Here is a 21,958-nt window from a genome sequence, read left to right as displayed (position 1 = left end):
AGGAGCAGAGAGAAGGGAGATTCTCTAAGGGAAAACAAAGTGACAGTACACTTAAAATGGCTAAAAAAACAAGAGGCAGCTTTGAGCTCTGAGAAAAGTAGGTCAACATGTTTTTTTTTTTTCCCTATGAGAGCAATATTCCAATGCCTAGAGTAAAAAAGTATTTTATATGCTTTATTCATTGGTGGGAGCCTCCCCCTTCCCATATGTGTATTATTCAGGAGCTGTGTGTGAAAGCAGACAAGCGACAAACACGAGCATGAAATTTGGCACACGTGCTCCTGCTGTCTCTTGGACTCTGTGTTTCAAACATACCCACTGGTGCAGCCTCCTTATCCTCTACGTATTGCCATACATGGAATACACACACAAAAACCCTGGGGAGAAGGACTTTGGAGATAGACTAATTGTTTCCATATACAGCAGGGCACGACTGTGATCTGAGAAGATATTCAGCTAAAAGCCTGCAAATATTTGGAAGCTTTCTGTCACACAGGGAAATGTTTGATTGTAAACAAGGATGGAGTTATGAAGCTCTGCAGGCAAGTAGCCAAGATTTCAAATGCTCCTTCTGATCATCCTGGCTGAGGAGACACCTTCTTGCTCTCTACAACTCTTTGAGAGGAGGTTGGAGATGGGTGGGGGTTGGTCTTTTCTCCCATGGACCAAGTGATAGGACAAGAGGAAATGGCCTCAAGGTGCAGTGGGGAAGGTTTAGGTTGGATATTAGGAAGTAATTACTTCACTGAAAGAGTTCTCAAACACTGGAACAGGCTCCCCAGGGGACTGGTTGAATCCCAGTCCCAGGAGGTGTTTAAAAGAAGCATATATGTGGTGCTTAGGGACATGGTTTAGCACCAGACATGGTAGAGTTAAGTAATGGTTGGACTTGATGATCTGAAACGTCTTTACCAACCAATGATTCTCTGATCTACTCTTCTGAAATTAGCTTGGTATAATATTTATTGCCCCCATCTCTTGCTAATTCTGAGTACAGCTCTGTTGTACAGCACATACACAGTTGAAGCACAGAGCTCTTGGAGTAGTATCAGAAGAAATCATCTCTAGGGCTGGTTAAGAGCTATTTTTTGTCTCTCTCAAGATGACACTAAGAGGTTATGTCAAGTTTAATGAGAACTGAAGGCTAGGTGACACTAACAGGAATTTCTCTGTTGCTTCCTTTGAAGTGCCCCATTCCCAGAGAATAGGAAATGCAGTTTTGAACCAGGTTAAGTCCCTCAAGCTATTGAGGATACACTGAAGAGACTAACATTAAAAAATACAGTTCACAGGGCCAGCAGCATAAGCATCCAAAGAGGTACCAGCGACTCTCGGTGTGTCCACATCCTTTGTATGCTGGGACATGTCCTGAAGGTTATTTAATTCCCATCATGCATCAAGAATCCACAGGATGCAGTTTGGCCACTGACACTCAACAGGTAGAAAACAGCTCAGTCAAAGCAGGATCACAGGATGTTAGGGGTTAGAAGGGACCTCCAGAGCGCATCGAGTCCAACCCCTGCCAGAGCAAGACCATAGAATCTAGCACAGGTCACACAGGAATGCATCCAGATGGGTCTTAAAAGTCTCCAGAAAAGGAGACTTTCCTTGTCCTTCCACCTTGTCCTGCTGAACTCTAGAAACCAGGTAATTTGGATGAAGAGGTACAAGCCTTCTTAGCTCACAGGTGCTGGTGTTCTCCCTTCACAGATGTGCTATTGGGCTGCTCAACAAGCTGCATGAAGCAAACACAACTCCCCTCAGATAAATGGGAAGGAAAAAAATCCACACTGACATTTATTGATATTATTTTGAATTTAAAAGCTCAAAAAGAACCTTTTGTGATCTGGAAAACCTTTGTATTGGTCCACTTCCCCACTCAGAGCTCCACTTTTAGTAGGGACTTTAGACCTATCTGTAGAGTACAGGATTTTCCCAAGTCCTTCTCTGTGAGTTTCACAGCCATGGCTCAAAATGAGGTTTAGTCTTGCACTCCTCATATTTACAGCTTGGTGTCTTCCCTTTAGCTTCTTCTTGCACATGAGACACGAATAAAGAACCCTTTCCAGAAACTGGTCACGAAGTTGGGAGACCTTATTATGGCCTTCAAGGGGGCCTGAAGATGGGGACAACCTTTTTAGCATGATCTGTTGTGATGGGAGAAGGGGTGATGGTTTTAAACTGAATTATTCAGACTGGAGAAAAGGAAGATTTTTACCCTGAGAGTGGTGAGACACTGGCTCAGGTTGCCCAGAGAGCTGGTAGAAGCTGCAATACTGGAAACATTCCAAACCAGGATGGGCTGTAAGCAACCTGATCTAACTGAAGCTGCCCTTGCTCATTGCAGACGGGGTTGGACTAGATGACTTTTAAAGGTCCCTTCCAACCCAACCATGCTATAAGTTGACCAGGCTGTCTCCAGTTTAACCTGTGAAGCTACCTGTGCTTCATTCAAGTGTAGTGCTCCCTAAAAAAGCAGGCACAAATCTGGTGCCCTTCTATCTCTGATGTCCTAAGGAAGGAAAAATGTTCAGCTAACCAAGGAGCCACAATTTGTTATTCTTGCTGTTCCTGGAACGCATGACTCAGAGCTGAACAATGTTCAATCAAAACTGGAATATTAACTCCCCCTCATTAAACTTTTTATTTTCTCTGTGGCTTCCAGCTGGATAACAAATTCATTAGATATAATTTGTCTCTAAGACTAAGCAGATGAAAGTATGGATGGGCATGAAAAACAAGGCAGGCTCTTATCAGACTTGCAAATGATGGCAGAGATGTGGACAAGATTCAGGTGACAACGGTCAGAAGTGTCTTCTGAATGTTATTATTGACAGCTGCTGAGTAGTTTACAGTCAGAGCTCTGCATGGTTGAGCACTGGAACAGGCTGTCCAGGCAAGTGGTGGAGTCACCATCCTTGGTGCTGTCCAAAAAATGCGTAGACATAGCATTTTGGGACAGGGTTTAATGGCCACGGTGTTGTTGGGTCAATGGTTGGGCTCAGTGATCTCAGAGATCTTTTCCAACCAAAACAAATCTGTGTTAGCACCCAGGTTCCTTTGCTAGAGAAAAAGAATCTGGTTGAGACTGAGCAGTCAGAGCAGCTGCATCTTTAATGGCTGATTCACAGATGAAGAGACTTTTTTTGGCAGGAAGCTGTATGTCAAACCTTGAATAACCTTCTGTGTGGGATCGAGCACTTCAGCACAAAGAGGTGCACAAAAGCTTTCAAACAGAAGGAATCGATAGGACTGTGTCTGCTCAGGGTAATTGAATCGAGGCAGGAAATGGCCTTTAACCTGGAGTTGATTTCTCCTAAGTGGTCTTTTACAGGGATTATGAGCATTTCTTTTACTCCCTTGTGCATGCAAATTGTTTTGGAGCATGAGAAACATTGATGTAGTCAAGGAGGCAAAATTGTTCCTCTGCTGCTTCTTAGTACAGTTGCTTGCCCTCGGTCTGAGTGTACTAATGGTGTGATGCCTCCTACGTGCAGCCAGCCACTCCTTATCCCAAGGTGACTCCTTATCCCAAGGTGACTCCCTATCCCAAAGTGACTCCTTACCTGCTCTATCCTCCTGAGCAGCTCCTTCCTCTGATGCTCCCATTCTCGCCGCTCTCTGTCAAGCCTGTCGAGGAGCTCCACCTTTTCCCGGTTCCAGTTCTTCTCATTGTGCTGGATTTGCCAGCGGAGGTCCATCACTACACTGTGACTCTCAGCCAGAAGTTTCTTGTGCTCCTCTCTCTCCCTTTTAAAGGCTCCCTTTGCATCAGAAGTGAGGCCTGTTTCTCCTGAGGTGTTCTCACTCTTCCCTTCCACCTGGAAATGAAATAAAGTATTACCAGGACATTAAACATTGTATGATCATTGAATGGCTCGAGTTGGAAGAGACCTTGAAGTACATCTAGTTGCAATCGCCCTGCCACGGGCAGAGACAGCTCCTGCTAGACCAGGAGCCAACATATACAGACACCCACATGTCCCATTACTGCAGCTGAGACCAAGCCAACTCGTAGGAGAAAACTCAGCAAGAAGAGGTTCAGGTACCCCTAGCGTCCTCACCTACATTACACAGTACCTATTCCATAAGTGCTCTTACTGGGACAGCTGGAATCCAGAAGGCAACTCAGGAGGCAAAGCTTAACTCAAACTTTGCTGGGGGAAGGCTTTCAGGCATCAGAGTAAAATGAATAAACATAGAATCAGAGAATTAGTCAAGGTTGGAAGGGACCACAAGGATCATCTAGTTCCAACCCCGCTGTCACGGGCAGGGATACTGTACCCTAGATCAGGCTGGCCACAGCCTCATTCAGCCTGGCCTTAAACACCTCCAGGGATGGGGCCTGGGCAACCCATTCCAGGTTCTCACCACTCTCATGGTGAAGAACTTTCTCCTCACGTCCACTCTGAATCTCCCCACCTCCAGCTTTGCTCCATTCCCCCTAGTCCTGTCACTCCCTGGTAGCCTAAAAAGTCCCTCCCCAGCTTTTTTGTTGCCCACCTTCAGACTCTGAATAGTCCCCTTGCTGGCTGTCTTCGGTCTCCCGTGGCACTAAGGACCTTTACCAGCGGGGGTCGTGGAGGACATTACCTGTTGGAGGTGGCACTTCAGCTCAGCCACGTCCACCTCCCAGGCTGCCTTGTGCAGGGCGTACTGCTGCTGGAGGCCCTGGCGCTCGCGCTCCTCCTCCCGCAGCTCCCAGCGGAACTCATCCAGCAAAGCCTTCAGAGCGTTCAGCAGCCTCCGGTTCTCACTTGCCTGCCACAGGGAAGCAAACAAATGTTGCCACTGGATGGCTTCAGCCTCCACTGCCATTGTTTTAGGAGTCAAAACGTGCCTGCAAGCCCACTGCATGGAAGAATCAGAACCACAGAAACATTCAGGCTGGAGAAGCCACTCAGGGTCACCAAGCCCAACTGATATCCCTTCTCTACAAGGTTCACTCTAAACCATACCCCCAAGCACCACATCCAGGGTTAGTGACTCAACCACCTCCCTGGGCAGCCCATTTCGACACCTGACCAACCTCTCCACAATGTCCTTTCAGGTATCTGTAGGAAGTGATGAGGTCTCCTCTCAGCCTCCTCTTCTTCAAACTAACCAGCCCCAGCTCCCTCAGTCGCTCCCATACAATTTATTCTTCATTGCCCTCCTCTGCACTCACTCCAGCACCTCCACATCCCTCTTGTGTTGAGGTGACCAAAACTGAATGCAGTACTTGAGGTGTGGCCTCACCAGAGCAGAGTACAAGGGGACAATAACTTCCCTACTGCTGCTTGACTCTCACCCTTTAGCTGTTGGTCAGCACTGAGAAGATTCCTCTCAGGCTGCTCTTCTCCAGGCTAAGCAGCCCCAGGTCTCTCAGTCTTTCCTCCTCACAGAGATGCTGCTGTCTCCTCAGTGGTTTTGTAGCCTTTGCTGAACTCTCACCAATAGTTCCCTGTCTCTCTCGAACTGAGGAGTTGAGAGCTGACACAGTATTCTAGATGTGCCTTCAGGAGGGCAGAACAGAGGGAAGGAGATCTTCCCTCAACCTGCTGGCCATGCTCTTTTTAATGCACTCTGAAATACCACTGGCCTTCCTGGCCACAATAAGCACATTGCTGCCTCATGCTGAACTTGTCCATCAGCACTCCCAGGTCCTCACCTGCACAGCTGCTTTCCAGGAGGTCATCCCCTCACCTGTACAGGTGCAGGAGGTTATTCATCCCCAGGAGCAGGAGCCTACACTTGCCCTTGTTGAATTTCATCAGGTTCCTCTTTGCCCAACTCTCCAGCCTGTCCTGGTCTCACTGAACGGCCACACAGCCCAACGGTGCCCTTTTTTAACTTAGAAATAAACAAAATGTGGTCTACTTTTTTCCAAGCCATTTGATTCATCAGCAAAAAAAAACCCCAAGCCCTGCTGAATGCAGAGAAATGACTGCAGGAGCTTTTTGCCTGCCCTACGATCCGTTTGGGGTAATGAGAAGGGCTGGTGTACAACAGGGGGTTTCATAAGAAACGCACCCACAGATGCAGAATTAATTCCATTAACGTTTCATGCCAATTAGCAGTTTCCTAGCACACAGCAGCACTTTCCATCATGCATAGAAGATCACCTACTCTTCATTACAGGATGAGATTTTGTGTTTCCACCATGAATTTTTTTGTTCTCATATCCAACTAAGGCTAAATTCTCCAAACATCTGAAGCCTCTTGTGTGGGAATCGGAGCTCTTCTGAAGACTGGTCCTTAGTGCCACAAGAGGAGCTGCTGGGTATGGAGTGCATCAAAATATGAACTCATCCTCTTTGCAAACCATGACCTCAAATGGCTGTGAAGTGTCCTCACTCAAGAGCCACCTTATGTGGTTTCTGGTATGATGCATAACCCTTCCTGTCATGGCAGTCTAAGGATGTCATGGGGAAAACAAGGCAGAAGAAAATAAACCCAAATAGAATCATAGAAACATAGAATCATAGAATCAACCAGGCTCATCCAGTCCAATCCACCACCCAGCCCTATCCAGTCAACCAGACCATGGCACTAAGTGCCTCATCCAGTCTTTTTTCTTGAACACCTGCAGGGACAGTGACTCCACCACCTCCCTGGGCAGCCCATTCCGAATAACACTAGACCAAGCTACATCACAGAATCAGAGAATGGTGGGGACTGGAAGAGATCTTTGAGGATTGTCTAGACCAAACCCTCTGCTAAAGCAAAGTCACCCACAGAAGCTTGACCAGGATTGCAATGCCCAGGTGAGTTTGGAATCTCTCCAGAGAAGGAGGCTCCACAAGCTCTCTGGGCAGGCTGCTCCAGCACCCTCACAGGAGAGAATAGTTTCCTCATGTTCAGATGGAACCCCCTGTGTTTGTGCTCACTGTCCTTTTTCTGTCACTGGATGCCACTGAAAAAAGTCTGGTCCCATGCTCTTGATCAGTGAATCAAGCAGGTTGGAAGAGACCTCTAAGATCATCCAGTTCAACCTATCACCCAGCCCTATCCCATCAACTAGACCATGGCACTAAGTGCCTCAGCCAGGCTTTTCTTCAACACCTCCAGGGACAGTGACTCCACCACCTCCCTGGGCAGCCCATTCCAATGCCAATCACTCTCTCTGCCAACAACTTCCTCCTAACATCCAGCCTATACTTCCCTTGGCACAACTTGAGACTGTGTCCCCTTGCTCTGTTGCTGGTTGCCTGGGAGAATAGACCAACCCCCACCTGGCTACAGCCTCCCTTCAGGTAGTTGTAGACAGCAATGATGTCACCCCCGAGTCTCCTCTTCTCCAGGCTAAACAACCCCAGCTCCCTGTATGCAGCTGCACAGAACAGCCTATGGCAGAGGATGGAGATGCCCTCCTGTTTAGCAGGACCATCCAGGTGATGGCCTGATTAATTAAAGATTCTTTCAGCCAAGTGCTGTGCTGTGCCCAGTGGCAGCTGCTGCCTGCAATGCTGTTGAGCATTGGAATGGGCTGCCCGGGGAGGTGGTAGAGTCACCATCCCTGGAGGTGTTTAAGAGCAGGCTGGATGAGGCACTTAGTGCCATTGGTCAGTTAGTAGGGTTAGGTGATAGGTTGGACTCGATGATCCTAGAGGTCTTCCCCAACCTGGTTAATTCTGTGATTCTTTGATTCTATAACCCTCAAGGTCTCTTCCAACCCAAACTGCTCTATGATTCATTCTATAACCTTAGTCTTTTCTAACCTTAATGACCCTTCTCAGAGTCTCCCTCTCCTCAGTTAGCATTCTTTCTCCCCTCTCTCCTCTGCTGCACCTCCATTCCTCCACACTGGCCACACAAAATTCCCAGACCAGTGAGATGTGTCCTTTCCACCCAGCCAAGTGCCTGCAATCACGACCACACAGAATTAAATGCATCTTGTTGAAATGAAGGCCTCAGGGTTTAGCATTTTTCTCAAAGCAATTCCACTTTGCAGGCAGGGTGAGGAAGTCAGCAGCAGGCTGAAAATACAAGCCATTAAATATTAACATGAAAGGTTAAAAATAAATGTGGGTTACTTCAAGTTACCGTAAGCCTTTTCTTCTTTTCTGACCTACTTATCTCAGCCACTCCCAGGCTGTCGCAAAATTGCCCTCCTAATGTGAAACAAGTGCTAATGCATTTCAGCTCAGAGCTTGCCAAGCACAACTTAGGGCTCTCTTGGGCAGGTGTAAGCCTTGGAGACTTCCAGATGCACCACTCATCCTGAATTCCCCATATAACCACAGCTGTGGGCTTGAGGAAGCTGCAGAATCACAGGATCATAGAATGGTTTGGGTTGGAAGGGATCTTAAAGACCATCTAAATCCACCCCCCCCTGCTATGGCCAGTGACACCTTCCACTAGACCAGGTTGCTCGAGGCACATCCAATCTGGCCTTGAACACTTCCAGCACAGGGATGTCCACAGCTTCCTTGGGCAACCTGTTCCAGTGTCTCATCACCCTCACTGTAAAGAATTTATTCCCAGTATGCAGCCTAAATCTGCCCTCCTCATGCTTCAATCCATTCCCTCTTGTCCTATCACTACAAGCTCAAGTAGAAAGTTCCTTTCTCTCTTTTTTGTAGGCTCCTTTCAGGTACTGCAAGGCAACTATAAGATCTCCCTGGAGCCTTATAGAATCATAGAATCAACCAGGTTGGAAGAGACCTCCAAGCTCGTCCAGTTCAACCTATCACCCAGCCCTGTCCAATCAACTAGACCATGGCACTAAGTGCCTCATCCAGCCTCTTCAACACCTCCAGGGACAGCAACTCCACCTTCTCTTGTCCAGTCTGAACAACCCCAACTCTTGCAGCCAAACCTCACAGGGGAGCTGCTTTGGCCCTCTGATCATCTTTGTGACTCTCCTCTGGCCTTGCTCCAACAGTTCAATGTCCTTCTTGTGCTGGTCCAGAACTGGATACAGGAGTCCAGGTGAGGTCTCACAAGACCAGGCTAGAAGGATAGTTTTTTGCCCACTGACAGCCCCAATTCCTTCTCCTCGAGCCACTCTTTGCCTCTATTTGTGCTTGGGATTGACCTCACACTTGGCCTTGATGAACTTCCTACGGTTGGCTTGGGCCCACCTCTCAATCCTGTCCAAATCCCCCTGGACAGCATCCCTGCCCTCCAGTGTGTCAGCTGCACCACACAGCTTGGTGTCACCTGCAAATTGCTGAGGGTGCCTCAGCTCCACTGTCCTTGTCACTGACAGAGACGTCCAACAGCACCAGGCCCACTTGTCACTGGTCTCCATGCTGACATTGAGCTGTTGACTGCAACTCTGAGTGTGACCATGCTGTCAGAATCACAGAATGTCAGGGTCTGGAAGGGTCCTCGAAAGCTCATCCAGTCCAACCCCCCTGCCAGAGAAGGATCACCTAGACCAGATCACACAGGAATGCATCCAGGAGGGCTTTGACTGTCTCCAGGGAGGGAGATTCCACACCCCCTGAGCAGCCTGTTCCAGTGCTCTGTCACCCTCACAGGGAAAAACAATTTCCTCATGTTTGCTTCCTATGCCTCAGCTTCCACCCACTGCCCCTTGTCCTGTCACTGGGCATCACCCAGCAGAGACTGGCTCCAGCCTCCTGGCACTCATCTTCACATCTTTATAAACATGAATAAGGTCACCTCTCAGTCTCCTCTTCTCCAAGCAGCACAGCCCCAGCTCCCTCAGGCTCTCCTCGTAAGAGAGGTGTTTCATTTCCTTCACCATCTTCCTGGCTCTGTGCTGGACTCTCTCAAGCAGTTCTATGTCCCTCTTGAACTGGGGATCCCAAAACTAGACACAGTACTCTAGATATAGCCTCACCAAGGCAGAGTAGATGGGCAGCAGAACCTCTCTCAACCTACTATCCACAACCCTCCTAATACACCCCAGAAGCCTTTAGTCTGTCTCCTCTGAATGTTTGCTATGGTTATTATCATTAGGACTGATGGGATTTAACTGCAGAGAGGAAAAACCTGGGATATGTGGCATTGCTCTGAGACACACAGGCAGGGCACAGGAGGTGGCAGAGGGAAAAGTCAGCATGATTTGCTTTTAGGCATCAGAAAACATGCCCATTGCCAGGAAGGAACTTTCCCACTGCTTTCCCACCACCTCCAAGGAAAGATTAAATACGTGTGCTAGGTTCTTAAATTATTGAAAGGAAATAAAATCACCTCTCCTTACTAAAAGCTTGACAGCAGAAGACAATAGATGTGCTCAGGCAAGAGGAGCATGTGAATTCTGCAAACCCTCCCATACTGATAGATGTTTCTGGGCAAAGAGCCACTAGAGGAAATGGGATTTTTCACTGATAGCATCTGCCAGCAGCAGAACAGCAACCACGTGGCTCCTGATTAAATATAAATCTAATGTAATTGCTGTGTGGCCAGAATTATTTTTACAAGTATGATTCTAGGTGATTTAGCACAGCAGCAGAAGAAAACGAACTCCCTTGGAAACCCCCTGCCCTGCTTTGCAAGCCCATGATGTATACAACTGCTGTAGTACCTGCTTCTGCTGCTGCAGTAACTCTGCAGTCTGCAGTGGTGGTCCGTGATCAGTGCTCTCCGTGGTGGGACACTGGGAGAAATCTGCCAGTGGAAACACAACATCTTCCTCTTCATCTCTTCCTGCATCATCCACCTTCTGCTCAGACTGAATGCCAAAGTCTGGGAGGGCCTCGGGGTGCTCGGTCTAAAATGGAAGAGGTGAGACACATCAGTGCTCCGAGGGGACAGAAATGTGCTGACAGGCTAAGGAAGAGGGACCATTTCTCTCCCCCTGCATCTCCCTGGTGGGACAGACTGACTTCTATTCTGCAGGCAGCAGGAAATGATCTTGGGGTGATGTATGGCATGTTGCATCTGCCAGCACCACACTGCGGAGCCTTGCACGATAGGAGCTCATGCAGCTGGGAAGGTGGGCGTCCTGCAGCACGGCAGACGCCATCCCTCATCCCTCAGTGAAAAACTACCCAAGACACTGGTCTCTTGCCTGCTGAAGGGATGGAGATCAGCAAGTATGCAAAGCTACCACTTTATCCTCTGATACACACGACTCCAACACTGTCTGGAGGAGGGTTGGTGGCTACAGCAACCAGTGACAAAATCCGAACGGTGAAAAAGATGAAAGCTGCCTTGCTGTTAGAAAATGAGCTGCTTTAGAGAGGGGCAAATTAGTCCTGCTGAAACAAAGTAAGAGCAAATGATTTCTACATAGCTACTCATCTTTTGTATCTGGTTTTTATCACCAACACAGATGAAGGCAAAGATTTTCATCCCCCCTTCATCTAAGAATACAAAGCATTCGACTTCAGCGTACTCCTGCCAGACCTGAAAGGTTGCTTCTGCTGCCAAGTGCAGCACATACTGAAAAAGCAGTGGGCAGCTAAGAATGAAAAATTACTGATCAGGAAAAATTAGAGAGAAATGAAGGGAAAAAATATTTAGTTGCCTTAGCAAATAGCTTCAGAACAACATGAACCTGCAAAATAAATCTGTTTGTTCTGAAGGACTTTGTATAAAATACACTTAAGTGAGGTTTCCACGGCAAATGCTAGTCGTGGACATGCAACTCAACATGATGTAGCAGCCCTTTTCTTTACCAGCACATGCTGGCTGGCAATCACACCCCTGCTGAGATGTGTCATCCTGGGGATCCCAGGTTGTTCTGTACTCCTGAAATCCCTGGTCTTAATTGAGTTGCTACTTGGAAAATCACTGCGATGACTACCGGTGGTCAGAGACGTGTGTGTACGGAGGAGAGGAACAAGAAAAGGAATGATTCACTCCAAGTTCCCCCAAGAAGCTGCATGATTCTTCTGTCAACATGTGAGCAGAGCTTCCCTCCATCTGCACTGCTGAAGGAACACACTGTGCACGCCATGAGAAACACAACAGCACCCAACCATCCAAACACATTTGACTCCATCAGCTTGGTAGGGGCGTTTGGCTTGTTTGTTTGTTTTCCCTTCCAAAAAGGACTCAGGAGTCCTATCTTTGAGGCTCAATTAAATTTAGTGTAAGGGAGTTTTTCAGGACCAGATGCTTGCACAGGTTAAGGGTTTAGATGTGAAGATGGGTGACCTCTAACATATCACACCCAATATTCTTTAGCACAAGCCCACCCAACCACAGGCTTCAGGTTTAACTTGAGCCTCCTTTACATCTATGGGCAATTACTGAGTTGCTGCTGCTACATCATATTGGAAGTCTACACTTCAGGGGGGAACATCCCAGCACCCCACCACTTGCAGTCTCCTTGGGTGAATAAGGTGGGGCAGTTACCTCTAGCACGTCCTCCCTTTCCTCCTCCATTCGCTTGCCTTGCCGCCAGTGTTTCAGCAGCCACTTCAGTTTGACGTACAGCAGAAAGGTGTCCTGCTTGAAATGCCTGAGTTCTTGCTGCAGCAGGCTTTTCTCCTGGCTCCAGGTCTTTTCCTCCAGTTTGTTCTGCAAAGTCAGGCTCTGCACTTCCAAGTCTTTCCTCCGCAGGGTCTGCAAGTGCTCCTCCTCCAGCTTTAATGGAATGACAGACACCATGTCAATGAGGTGGTATCCTGGGACAGTGTTTCCAGGACTTTGAGCCTTGTTGGCTTAGACAAATCTCTCATGTTCATCAGTAGTGAGCAGCTAGTGAGTTTGGCTCATTAAGTTCCTCAGCACTTGAATCAAAGAGGACAGCAGCAGAGAAGCTTTGCTTAGATAACCACATCCAAGTAACCTGCTGGACATCTACTTCAAAGGTGCATGAGACCTCTTCTGCTGCCTAAATGTTTCACACCACACATCTCCTCCCTCTCTTGATTGTACCCCTGCAGTGTGTTCCCAGCATAGCCTCCACCCTACACTGCTGCACATATCACACCTGCTAAAGGCATTTATAGCCATTCCTACAAGGTGGGACCACAGCTGCACTTCAGCCAACCTAGAATATTGTCCTTGCCTCTTATATCATCCTCAGACTCCCTCTTTCCACTGTGGCCACATCTTGCTCTGCTTCTAGAAGGGCAATGCTTCTGAACAAACCACATCCAGCATCTCAAATACAACTACTGGTCTTTCACTTCTCACACTTGACACCTGGAGGCATCTGAAGGAGTTACAGTACACAGCTCCTCACTCTGATGTGACCAGATCAGAGGCACACACAGGAACTGCAAATCAACACTCAGCATGCCTCCGGTTCAGCCCTGTAAGCACCAAGAGAAGCTCATTTTCTGGAGCACACCTATAATGACATCTGTTTCAACACAAGGCCAGCTGAAACATTTGCTCTTTAAATAGGACTTCTCCTTCAGTAGGTCCAAATCACAGAAACCATCCACTTGGAAGACACCTCAAAAATCATCCAGGCCAACCTTCAACTCAGTTTATTAGGGTCAATCCTAAACTACGTGCCTAAGCACCAGGTCCACACACTGCTTAAGCACCTCCAGGGATAGCAGCTCCACCACTGCCCTGGGCAGACCCTTCCAATGTTGAAGAACATTCTCTGTGGAGAAAGTTAAACCATGGCATGACCTGCACCCAACAGCGCTCGTACAAGCTAGCTGTACGACACCTCGTCTTACATGAGGTTGTCTTCCCACTTCAAGCAAGCTGTGGTCCACATGGACCATAAAAAGGCAGATGGAAAACGAGTAGAGAGTCACTCTTTACAGATGTTTCTGCTGTTTTCCACCTTTGCCCTTTGCTGACCAGCTCCACAGATGATGGAATCTATGAAAGCCACCATGCACCGATGACCAGGATGGTTTCCAACCGCACCAACACACCCTGCGACAAACAGCACTCACAAAGGAGGGAAGAATACTTTCAGGGATGATTCTTCAGGACATCCTCTAGCAACGACTACTGCCAACAAACAAAACCTTGAGTTGCATAACAACAGCCAGATGCTTCTGACACAGGCTACTAGTGCAGACTGGGGATGGTCAGTACCTTCATGCCCTTTACATGATGTACTCTGGAATAATGCAAAATCTCAGCATTGATGCTGTTATGCCTTAGATTAAAAAAAACAAACCAATTCAATTTGAATTTCAATTTGGGTTTCAAATGCAACTTCAAAGTCATCTGGAACAAAATCAGCCATAAGGGCTCCAAACTCCTATACGTGGCCCCTAAGAAGACGTGTGGAGATAGCGCACTGCTGGTGCACTTTGATTTGATGTCATTAAATGTCTCTATGAGTGACATAGTGGGGAAAAAAAAGCAGAACAAAACAAAAAGAACTTATTCTACATTTGACTTCTATGGGATGAAACAGACAAGTTTGGATTTGATTCACTTCTTCCACCCAACAAAGTGATGGTTCGATACAGCAAAGATTTGAGTCATTTCCACCAGAAATCCTGGAAGGTGATGAGAAAAGAACAACAGCAACAGGATGGGCATAATCTGGAAAAAATGAAGAATCCAGAAGATGCTTTTATTCTTCTGCTTCTACTGGCTGCCAACACCAATAGATTGCTTTGGTTTTGCTGCAGGCTTGATTGTCTTTACAGGCTGCTATCATCTAAGTCCCTGTGGTGGCAAATTCTTGCAGATGACCCTGGTGGAGGTAGCTTCATAAAGCATTATGTTTTGGGGCTTTTATTTTTTCAATGGAGAGCTATTGCAAAAGAAAAGAAGTTTAAGAGGCAAGCAGAGCTTCCAAGAAGCCTTCATGGCCTAGGTGACTAGGAAGGAAATCAATTTGGTGATTGCCTTCAAAAGCCTCCATGAGAAAGCTCCTGTGGAGTCCAACTGGAAATTAATGCTACTTAGGAGTAAACTGGGGAGATACCAGTTGAGCATAATGAGATTAGGTGGCACAAGGCAGAATGCTTTATACTGAGCAATAATTATATTGCATGGAGTAAATTTAAAAAGGAATCTTGAGTTTAGAGCCAAACAACCTGCAAAAATTAACCACAGATGTTGTTCTGCTTTGCTCTGGAGCTAGAGACCACAAAATGATGAACTAACCTGCTGCAGCTTTCCAAAGGTTCACCACTCAGGAATAAGAGGGTTGGAAGGATGTGGTACCGAGAAATCACAGGATCACAGGATATTAGGGATTGGAAAGGACTCAAGGAGATCACTGAGTCCAACCCCCCTGCCAGAGCAGGACCACACAGTCTAGCACAGATCACAGAGGAACACATCCAACAGGCCTTGAAAGTCTCTAGGGAAGGAGACCCCACAACCTCCCTGGGGAACCTGTTCCAGTTGCTGCAGTGCTCTGTGACCCTTACAGTAAAGAAGTTCCCCCTGGTGTTGAGGTGGAACCTTTTGTGCTGCAACTTACAAATAAAATAGCCCTGAGTTGTGTCTTGGTTACAGCTCCCCTGACTGAATTCAGAGTAGAGCTGGATTTTCTCTGGGCTAGAATGAGCTAGATTTAGGCACAGAGACAAACTGTGCTCACTGAGAGCTGAAGGGGCTGATGCAATTCCCCATGCAGCATTTCACATCCCCACCTTGACTCGCCCTGCACAGAGGACAAGACTTCTTCTCTCCAGTAAGCAGAGAAAAGCTGGATTGAAGGTGACAGAACAGGCCTGAGTTCACATTTCCCCACTCTCCAGCTTCTTCATTTACTCAGACAAGGTCAAAGGAGCCCATCCAAATGTGCCCACGGTGCTGAGAAACAAGATCCACGCCACACATCATGGTCACACATCTCTCCCAGGAGGTGGGGTTGGTATTTACCTGGATGATCCTCTCTGCAAACTTTTCTTGCTCCTCTCGGTGAAGTCTCGTCTCCTGCTCAAGCTGAGCCTGAAGCTCCTGTATCGATACATTCTGTACAGGTAAAACAGGGGAATCCCTGAGCTGATCAGCAGGACAAAGGGACAGCTTTAGCAGAACACGTGTCCCCGTGGTGTTAAGAGATCAAGGACAAAAAGCAAAGGCCCACAGGACAGACATCTGCACGACTCAGAGGTATCAACAATTCAAACCAAAGCACAGTGTGCAAACAAAACACAGCAGTGCCCTAAATCATAGAATGGCTCTGGGGATGGGGCCTCCAAGTGTGTGGGCATTGCTTCCTTTGGAAAACTGATGTTGGGATGCTGGTGTTACATGTTGGCTATTGCCTTCAGCTCTCCTCTGCTCGGGGTTTGCACCTGAGTAGCTGAGCCAGCACAAGGTCAGGGAGGTTTGCTCCTATGCACAGAAGCAGACAGTTGGTGGTGCATTTACGACCATCAAAGCTATGCAATTTTAACATCTCTGCAGAAGATGCATCTAATGAATATTGAACCAAATCATTTATTCATGTGCTACACTTCTGATTAGGCAGCTAATGGGATAAGGTTCATTAAACCAACTGAGCAAGCAGGGTCTCTTCAGACACAGGGCAGCTCTCTGTGCAAGTCAGCTGCACTCTGTGATTCCTACTCAGAGTAATTACTCCACAGATGTCATGGTGACAGGCTGTGTGACCCTGAGATCTGACTGAGGTGCTTAAGAATCCCCTCTTTCAGCTCCAACACGATTTTGATCTTCACAGTTTCAGGTTTGTGGCATCCACTTTACTTCTGAAAGTTACTTAATTCAGAAATTCAGACCCAAGAAGTCAGGCCTGATTATTTCTACTATGGTAGTTAACCTTCTGCTGTTTCTGTTCTTGACCAAAAAGTTTCCATGCCCTTTGTTTTGTGTCTTTCCCTGATTTGCCTATCCGAAGGTCACGCTCAGACAGATGCTGTCCTCTTCAAGTGTGTGACCACAGAAACAACTACAGCACCAAACTCCTACTTAACCAGAGCAAACACACGTTTAAAGAAGGGATCACTTCAGGCTTTGAAATATAATCCCAAATTATCTGCTGGCAGAAGTCCAGTAAACTTCAATCTCAGCAGCTGCAATGATGCAATGCTGTCTGTGGGACCACTCCTGGGGGCTGAGTTGCTATTTCCCCTCCAACATCAACCCTGGCACTCATCTCCTCATTCTGGGCACTCCTCCTGCTTCCTGTGAGCCAGACCAGCTGCTGCTGCTATTCAGGTTGTGGCAGCCCTTCCTGGGAGACTTTTGGTTATTCACAACATATTTGTCAGTGGAATAGACTCTCCTCTTGTTGTCCAGGGAATAAGGAGATAAAGCAGATGCAAGTATCCCAAAAATCACCTGCATGACCATACTTTGCTGAAGTACCCTTACAGTAAAGAAGTTCCCCCTTGTGTTGAGGTGGAACCTCCTTTGCTGCAGCTTACACCCATTGCTCCTTGTCCTCTCCCAGGGAGCAAGTGAGCAGAGCCTGTCCCCCCTCTCCTGTTACTTAGAAACATTTATCAAATGCCCTCTCAGTCTTCTTTTCTCCAGACTAAACAGCCCCAGGTCCCTCAGCCTCTCCTCATAAGCCATGCCCTCCAGTCCCCTTACCATCCTGGAAGCCCTCCACTGGACCCTCTCCAGCAGATCCTTGTCCCTCTTACACTGGAGAGGGATGTATATGTAAATAGAAATAGTCTATGTAAATAGAAACATTGTTAGACTTCAGAAGTGTTTCAAAATGTGTGCTCATGGCACTCTGGGACATGGTTTAATGGTCATGGTGGTGTTAGGGTGAATGGTTGGATTCAGTGATCTCGGAGGTGTTTTCCAACCGAAATGATTCTACGGTTCTTGGGATTCCTGAAAAACAGGAGCCTGGATCAGAGCAGCAGAAGTCACCAGGAAGGTAAGGTTTGAATTTTTCACTATTCTGTGTTTCCCAATGAAGAAGGATTTGTTAAAAGAACTCTTTCCCCCCCCCCTTCTCCTTCAGACTAGTATTAATGGTATTAACACACCCAGTTAGGTGTGTGTGGACACCACCACAAGCCTGCAAAATTAGGGCAAGGAAATGATTAATAACTCATTCATTTTTTTAACCAACATGTAGCCCACGTAAAACCAAGTTGGGTGCTGGGATTATGTGACAGCTGTTGGAATTGGGAAGAGATTAAACACATGATGAAGACAGAGAGACTGCACATTAGGCAGTGCAATTTTTTTTTGCCTCTATCTTTATAAACAGTAAAGTCAATGTGTCAAAAAGCAGCTAATGCATGAATGCATCTTTTGCCTTCCAGTGCAACCTGGGGACTCTTCATAGTGAACAATTTCCTATCATGTCCTTTCTGCCAGACACACAGGGATTTGTAGTGCTCAAATTAAAGGAGATAAGGCTGCTTAAGTGCCTGATAGATTGCTGCTGAACATCTGCATTGTGAGTGAAGAGTATGTAGAAATGCATCCTGTGGTATCTGTATATGCAGTACTTGATGCTCTACTGATGGATGTCTCTGTGTCTATGCTTAGAGGGTTATACAGGTTTCTGGGTGGAAATCAGGTCCCTGCTCTATACTCAGCAGGGTGTGCTTTGTGGCACAACTGTTTTGCTTTGGAAAGACAGCGCTGCTAGGAAATGGGCAGGGAAACTGATCACCTCTGAACTTCCATTCTTTGTTGCCTTTGTCCTTATCGAGCAATGAGCTACACGAGGAACAGAAACCACCCTGACCACGGTGGCCAAGGCACAACACACCAACACCACAGGAGCAGACACAAACTCACTCAGACAGGGTGTACAAACACAACATAACAGGTACTACGAGCTTGAGCTACTCCATCACGACGCCACAGAAACGCTTCATCCGCAGCTCGACACCAAGTGACAGTTTCACAGGCAGCCCAATTGTCCCAATTCCACATCTACTTCCACTCCCATCCTCCTGGACAGGCAGTGCCAAGCCCTTCTGCCAAGTCCTTTTCTCTCACCTGTTACCACTCCAGAACAAGGTAATCCATACCAATGTCTTTACCTCAAGAGCACGTGCAGAGAAAAGCTACCCATGCTTTGGGAGCTTCACCACCACTTCCTCCTTGCCCTTTTTGTCCCTCCCAGCTTTACTGGTTACTTTCCAGCTCACCCCATCTCACATTTCTGCCCTGACTTCTTTCTACACGAGTGCCATGCACCTTAAGGTATGGCTGAGTTCTCTTTCTCTGTTTTCTCCATTTTACCACAGGTAGTAACAACCTACTTTTGCCTGCAAACTGCACTGGCTTAGAGGCAACAACTATGAACAACAAAATTCATTATTTTTTTTTTCCCAGACATTTTTTCTTCCAGAAAGGATGAAGCAAAATAAGGCCTGAAGAGACACAGATGAAAGATGCTCTTCAGTATTGGTATGTAATTCCAGGAAGCCAAAAGATGACCATTTTTATGCTGTTCACCTAACATTTAACACTGCTCCTCAGAATCATAGAATCATAGAATCAACCAGGTTGGAAGAGACCTCCAAGATCATCCAGTCCAACCTAGCACCCAGCCCTATCCAATCAACTAGACCATGGCACTAAGTGCCTCATCCAGTCTTTTCTTGAAGACCCCCAGGGACGGTGCCTCCACCACCTCCCTGGGCAGCCCATTCCAATGCTGCAATGCTTTGAACTCTGGACCTTGCATTTGACCAGAGCTACCTTTTTTCACACATGATGTCTGACCATCCCATGCATGCAAGCAATCAGATCAGACATGAACTCCCAGTGCCTGGGTTTTTTTCATGCACTAAGCATGAAACTGAACTCTCAGAAGCTGCTTACAAAAATGTACTCTTCTCACCCCTTGAAAGAGGTATTTTTCTCCTCACCCCTTAAAAACAAACGACATCTCTTCCACCTGCTGCTGTCCAACAGGCAGTTGTGTGGTTATTTGTCTGAGGTTATAAGAACAGTCTCTGATGTGGGGGAAAAAGCAGAACACTTTGCTCCAAGCCTTTACAAATCCATCTCATTGTGTGGATGGTACACAAAGTCTCGCCCAGTTCACTTAGGTCTACTGGGACATCCAGATTTACATCATAAAGGGTCTTTTAAGCCATTATATTGTTAACCTTTATGGAATCTTGCATAGCAAAGAAGAATACACTTCATCAAAGTAAATTATTCCTGCTGCCTCTAATCTTGGTGGGAAGGAACACAGGCAACACCAGTTTGTCTCCTTCCCTCGATTTCATGCTGGAGGAATAGAGGACACTAAAGAGATACAACTTTCTACGTGGTCTTCATTTGTTGGTTTGGGCTTATTTTTCAGGAGCAGTTAAAAAAAGAAAATCACAACGTATTAAAAATGTTTGCTGCTTCCTTTCTGGGTAAACAAAACCTTAAATCAGGGCAAGAGAAAAGGGTGTATACATTTTCAGCACATGGCTTGCAGCTGGTCGATCATGAATAGGAAAACTGCACAGAAGGAGCAGCAGAGACACACCAAAACCAGCTAAACCCAGAACGTTCAAAATACAGACCAAAATTCTCCTTGCATAGCCCAAATGGGTCCACACAGTAGTTCAAAGCAGTAATAAAGTCACTTACCTGACTTGTACATCACTGTGTCTGGTTGGTCCACACTTAACCCAGAGTAATAGAGATGTGTGATAGTTTTTTTTCAGGGGCATGATGAGTAAGGAAAATCAGAAAATCAATAGAATCAACCAAGCAGGTTGGAAGAGACCTCCAAGATCATCCAGTCCAATCTATCAGCCAGCCCTATCCAGTCAACTAGACCATGGCACTAAGTGCCAGTCTTTTCTTGAACACCTCCAGGGACAGTGACTCCACCACCTCTTTGGGAATGAAGAAAGAGACTGAAAACGGCCCAGAAGAAATCATTCTCCAGCAGGAACTCTGTTTCAGCTTTATTACTAGACCCTGTGGAAAAGTTCTTAAGCTATGCTTTCACCTTCTCTGGCCTATCTGCATTCGTTTCAATTCTCTAGTGACAGTTGTTCCTTCTAAGTGAGTTTGCTTCCTTAGTTCTTTTCCCATAACTTGGGAGTCTCAGAGATTTTGTGGCATTTTCCTGACACAAACCCAAATGTTGTTAAGTCTTTAAAAGCTGGGTATGAAAATAATCCAAATCTGAAATGTGGTGATGAGTCTGACACGTTCTTACTCAGGTAAGGGTAGAACTGATGCCCTCTGAAGGAATACCTAGAGCTAGGAGATGCAGCTCCTGTTTAAGAGCATCAGGTATCAAACAGTGCAACAAACTGTATTTAAAAGACCATTTTTTCCCTTCTCTAGAATCTTTTCTTGTTCCTAAATAAACAGGGGATAGCTTAAGGAATCTGGCTTTTGTTTATGGATATTCCATTGGGAATAAGGCTAAAACTCACCAGATGTAACATTATTTCCCTTTTCCCCCATTTGTTGCGATAGGAATCTTTTTGATTTGTGCTGTTTGCTCCATGAAGCATTTGTGTGAGTTTTTTTAGTTCCTCCCTGTCTTTTAGGGCAATTCTCACTTGTTCCCTCACTTTTTCTTTGGATGCTAAAGAATGATTTCCCCTTTTTTAGTTCCTCCCTGTCTTTTAGGGCAATTCTTACTTGTTCCCTCACTTTTTCTTTGGATGCTAAAGAATGATTTCCCTTTTTGTAGTTCTTCCCTGTCTTTTAGAGCAATTCTCACTTGTTCCCTCACTTTTTCTTTGGATGCTAAAGAATGATTTCCCTTTTTGTAGTTCTTCCCTGTCTTTTAGGGCAATTCTCACTTGTTCCCTCACTTTTTCTTTGGATGCTAAAGAATGATTTCCCTTTTTTTTAGTTCCTCCCTGTCTTTTAGGGCAATTCTCACTTGTTCCCTCACTTTTTCTTTGGATGCTAAAGAATGATTTCCCCTTTTTTAGTTCCTCCCTGTCTTTTAGGGCAATTCTCACTTGTTCCCTCACTTTTTCTTTGGATGCTAAAGAATGATTTCCCCCTCCCACCATAACCCAGCTCTGCTCAAGTCATGAATAATGGATCCATCACCCACCCCAATGGGCTCCATCCTCCTGCAACAGCAGCTGAATGTCTTTTTTTTTCAGCCAGAAAACAAAGCCCTGCTCTGAAGGCAATTTCAAGATGCAATTTCCTTTGGTCTGTGACTGGAACTCACCTCTTTAATATGCAAATACATTCTAATAATACTGTTGCACTAACAACTGCAGTGTGAAGCTCCAAA

At 46.4% G+C, this 21,958-nt stretch overlaps 1 protein-coding gene across 9 annotated transcripts in view; it reads right to left on the bottom strand.

Moving 5' to 3' along the window:
* MTCL1 (microtubule crosslinking factor 1) overlaps window positions 1–21,958 on the bottom strand; it is a 136,849-nt gene that overhangs the window by 17,705 nt on the left and 97,186 nt on the right. For 5 of the 9 annotated variants that reach the window (XM_064150192.1, XM_064150196.1, XM_064150193.1 and 2 more), the window contains 5 exons: window positions 15,670–15,762; window positions 12,259–12,489; window positions 10,481–10,666; window positions 4,594–4,761; window positions 3,567–3,821 (listed from right to left, as the gene is read on the bottom strand). In XM_064150192.1, the coding sequence (XP_064006262.1) occupies window positions 3,567–3,821; window positions 4,594–4,761; window positions 10,481–10,666; window positions 12,259–12,489; window positions 15,670–15,762 (933 nt within the window). The remainder of the gene's footprint in view (window positions 1–3,566; window positions 3,822–4,593; window positions 4,762–10,480; window positions 10,667–12,258; window positions 12,490–15,669; window positions 15,763–21,958) is intronic. The other 4 variants (XM_064150195.1, XM_064150199.1, XM_064150198.1 and 1 more) reach the window with 1 other exon arrangement.

The sequence above is a fragment of the Pogoniulus pusillus genome, chromosome 10, assembly GCF_015220805.1.
Source record: "Pogoniulus pusillus isolate bPogPus1 chromosome 10, bPogPus1.pri, whole genome shotgun sequence".
Taxonomy (NCBI): Eukaryota; Metazoa; Chordata; class Aves; order Piciformes; family Lybiidae; genus Pogoniulus; species Pogoniulus pusillus.
The sequence above is the reverse complement of the archived record's forward strand: the minus strand, read 5'-3'. Positions and strand labels throughout refer to the sequence as shown.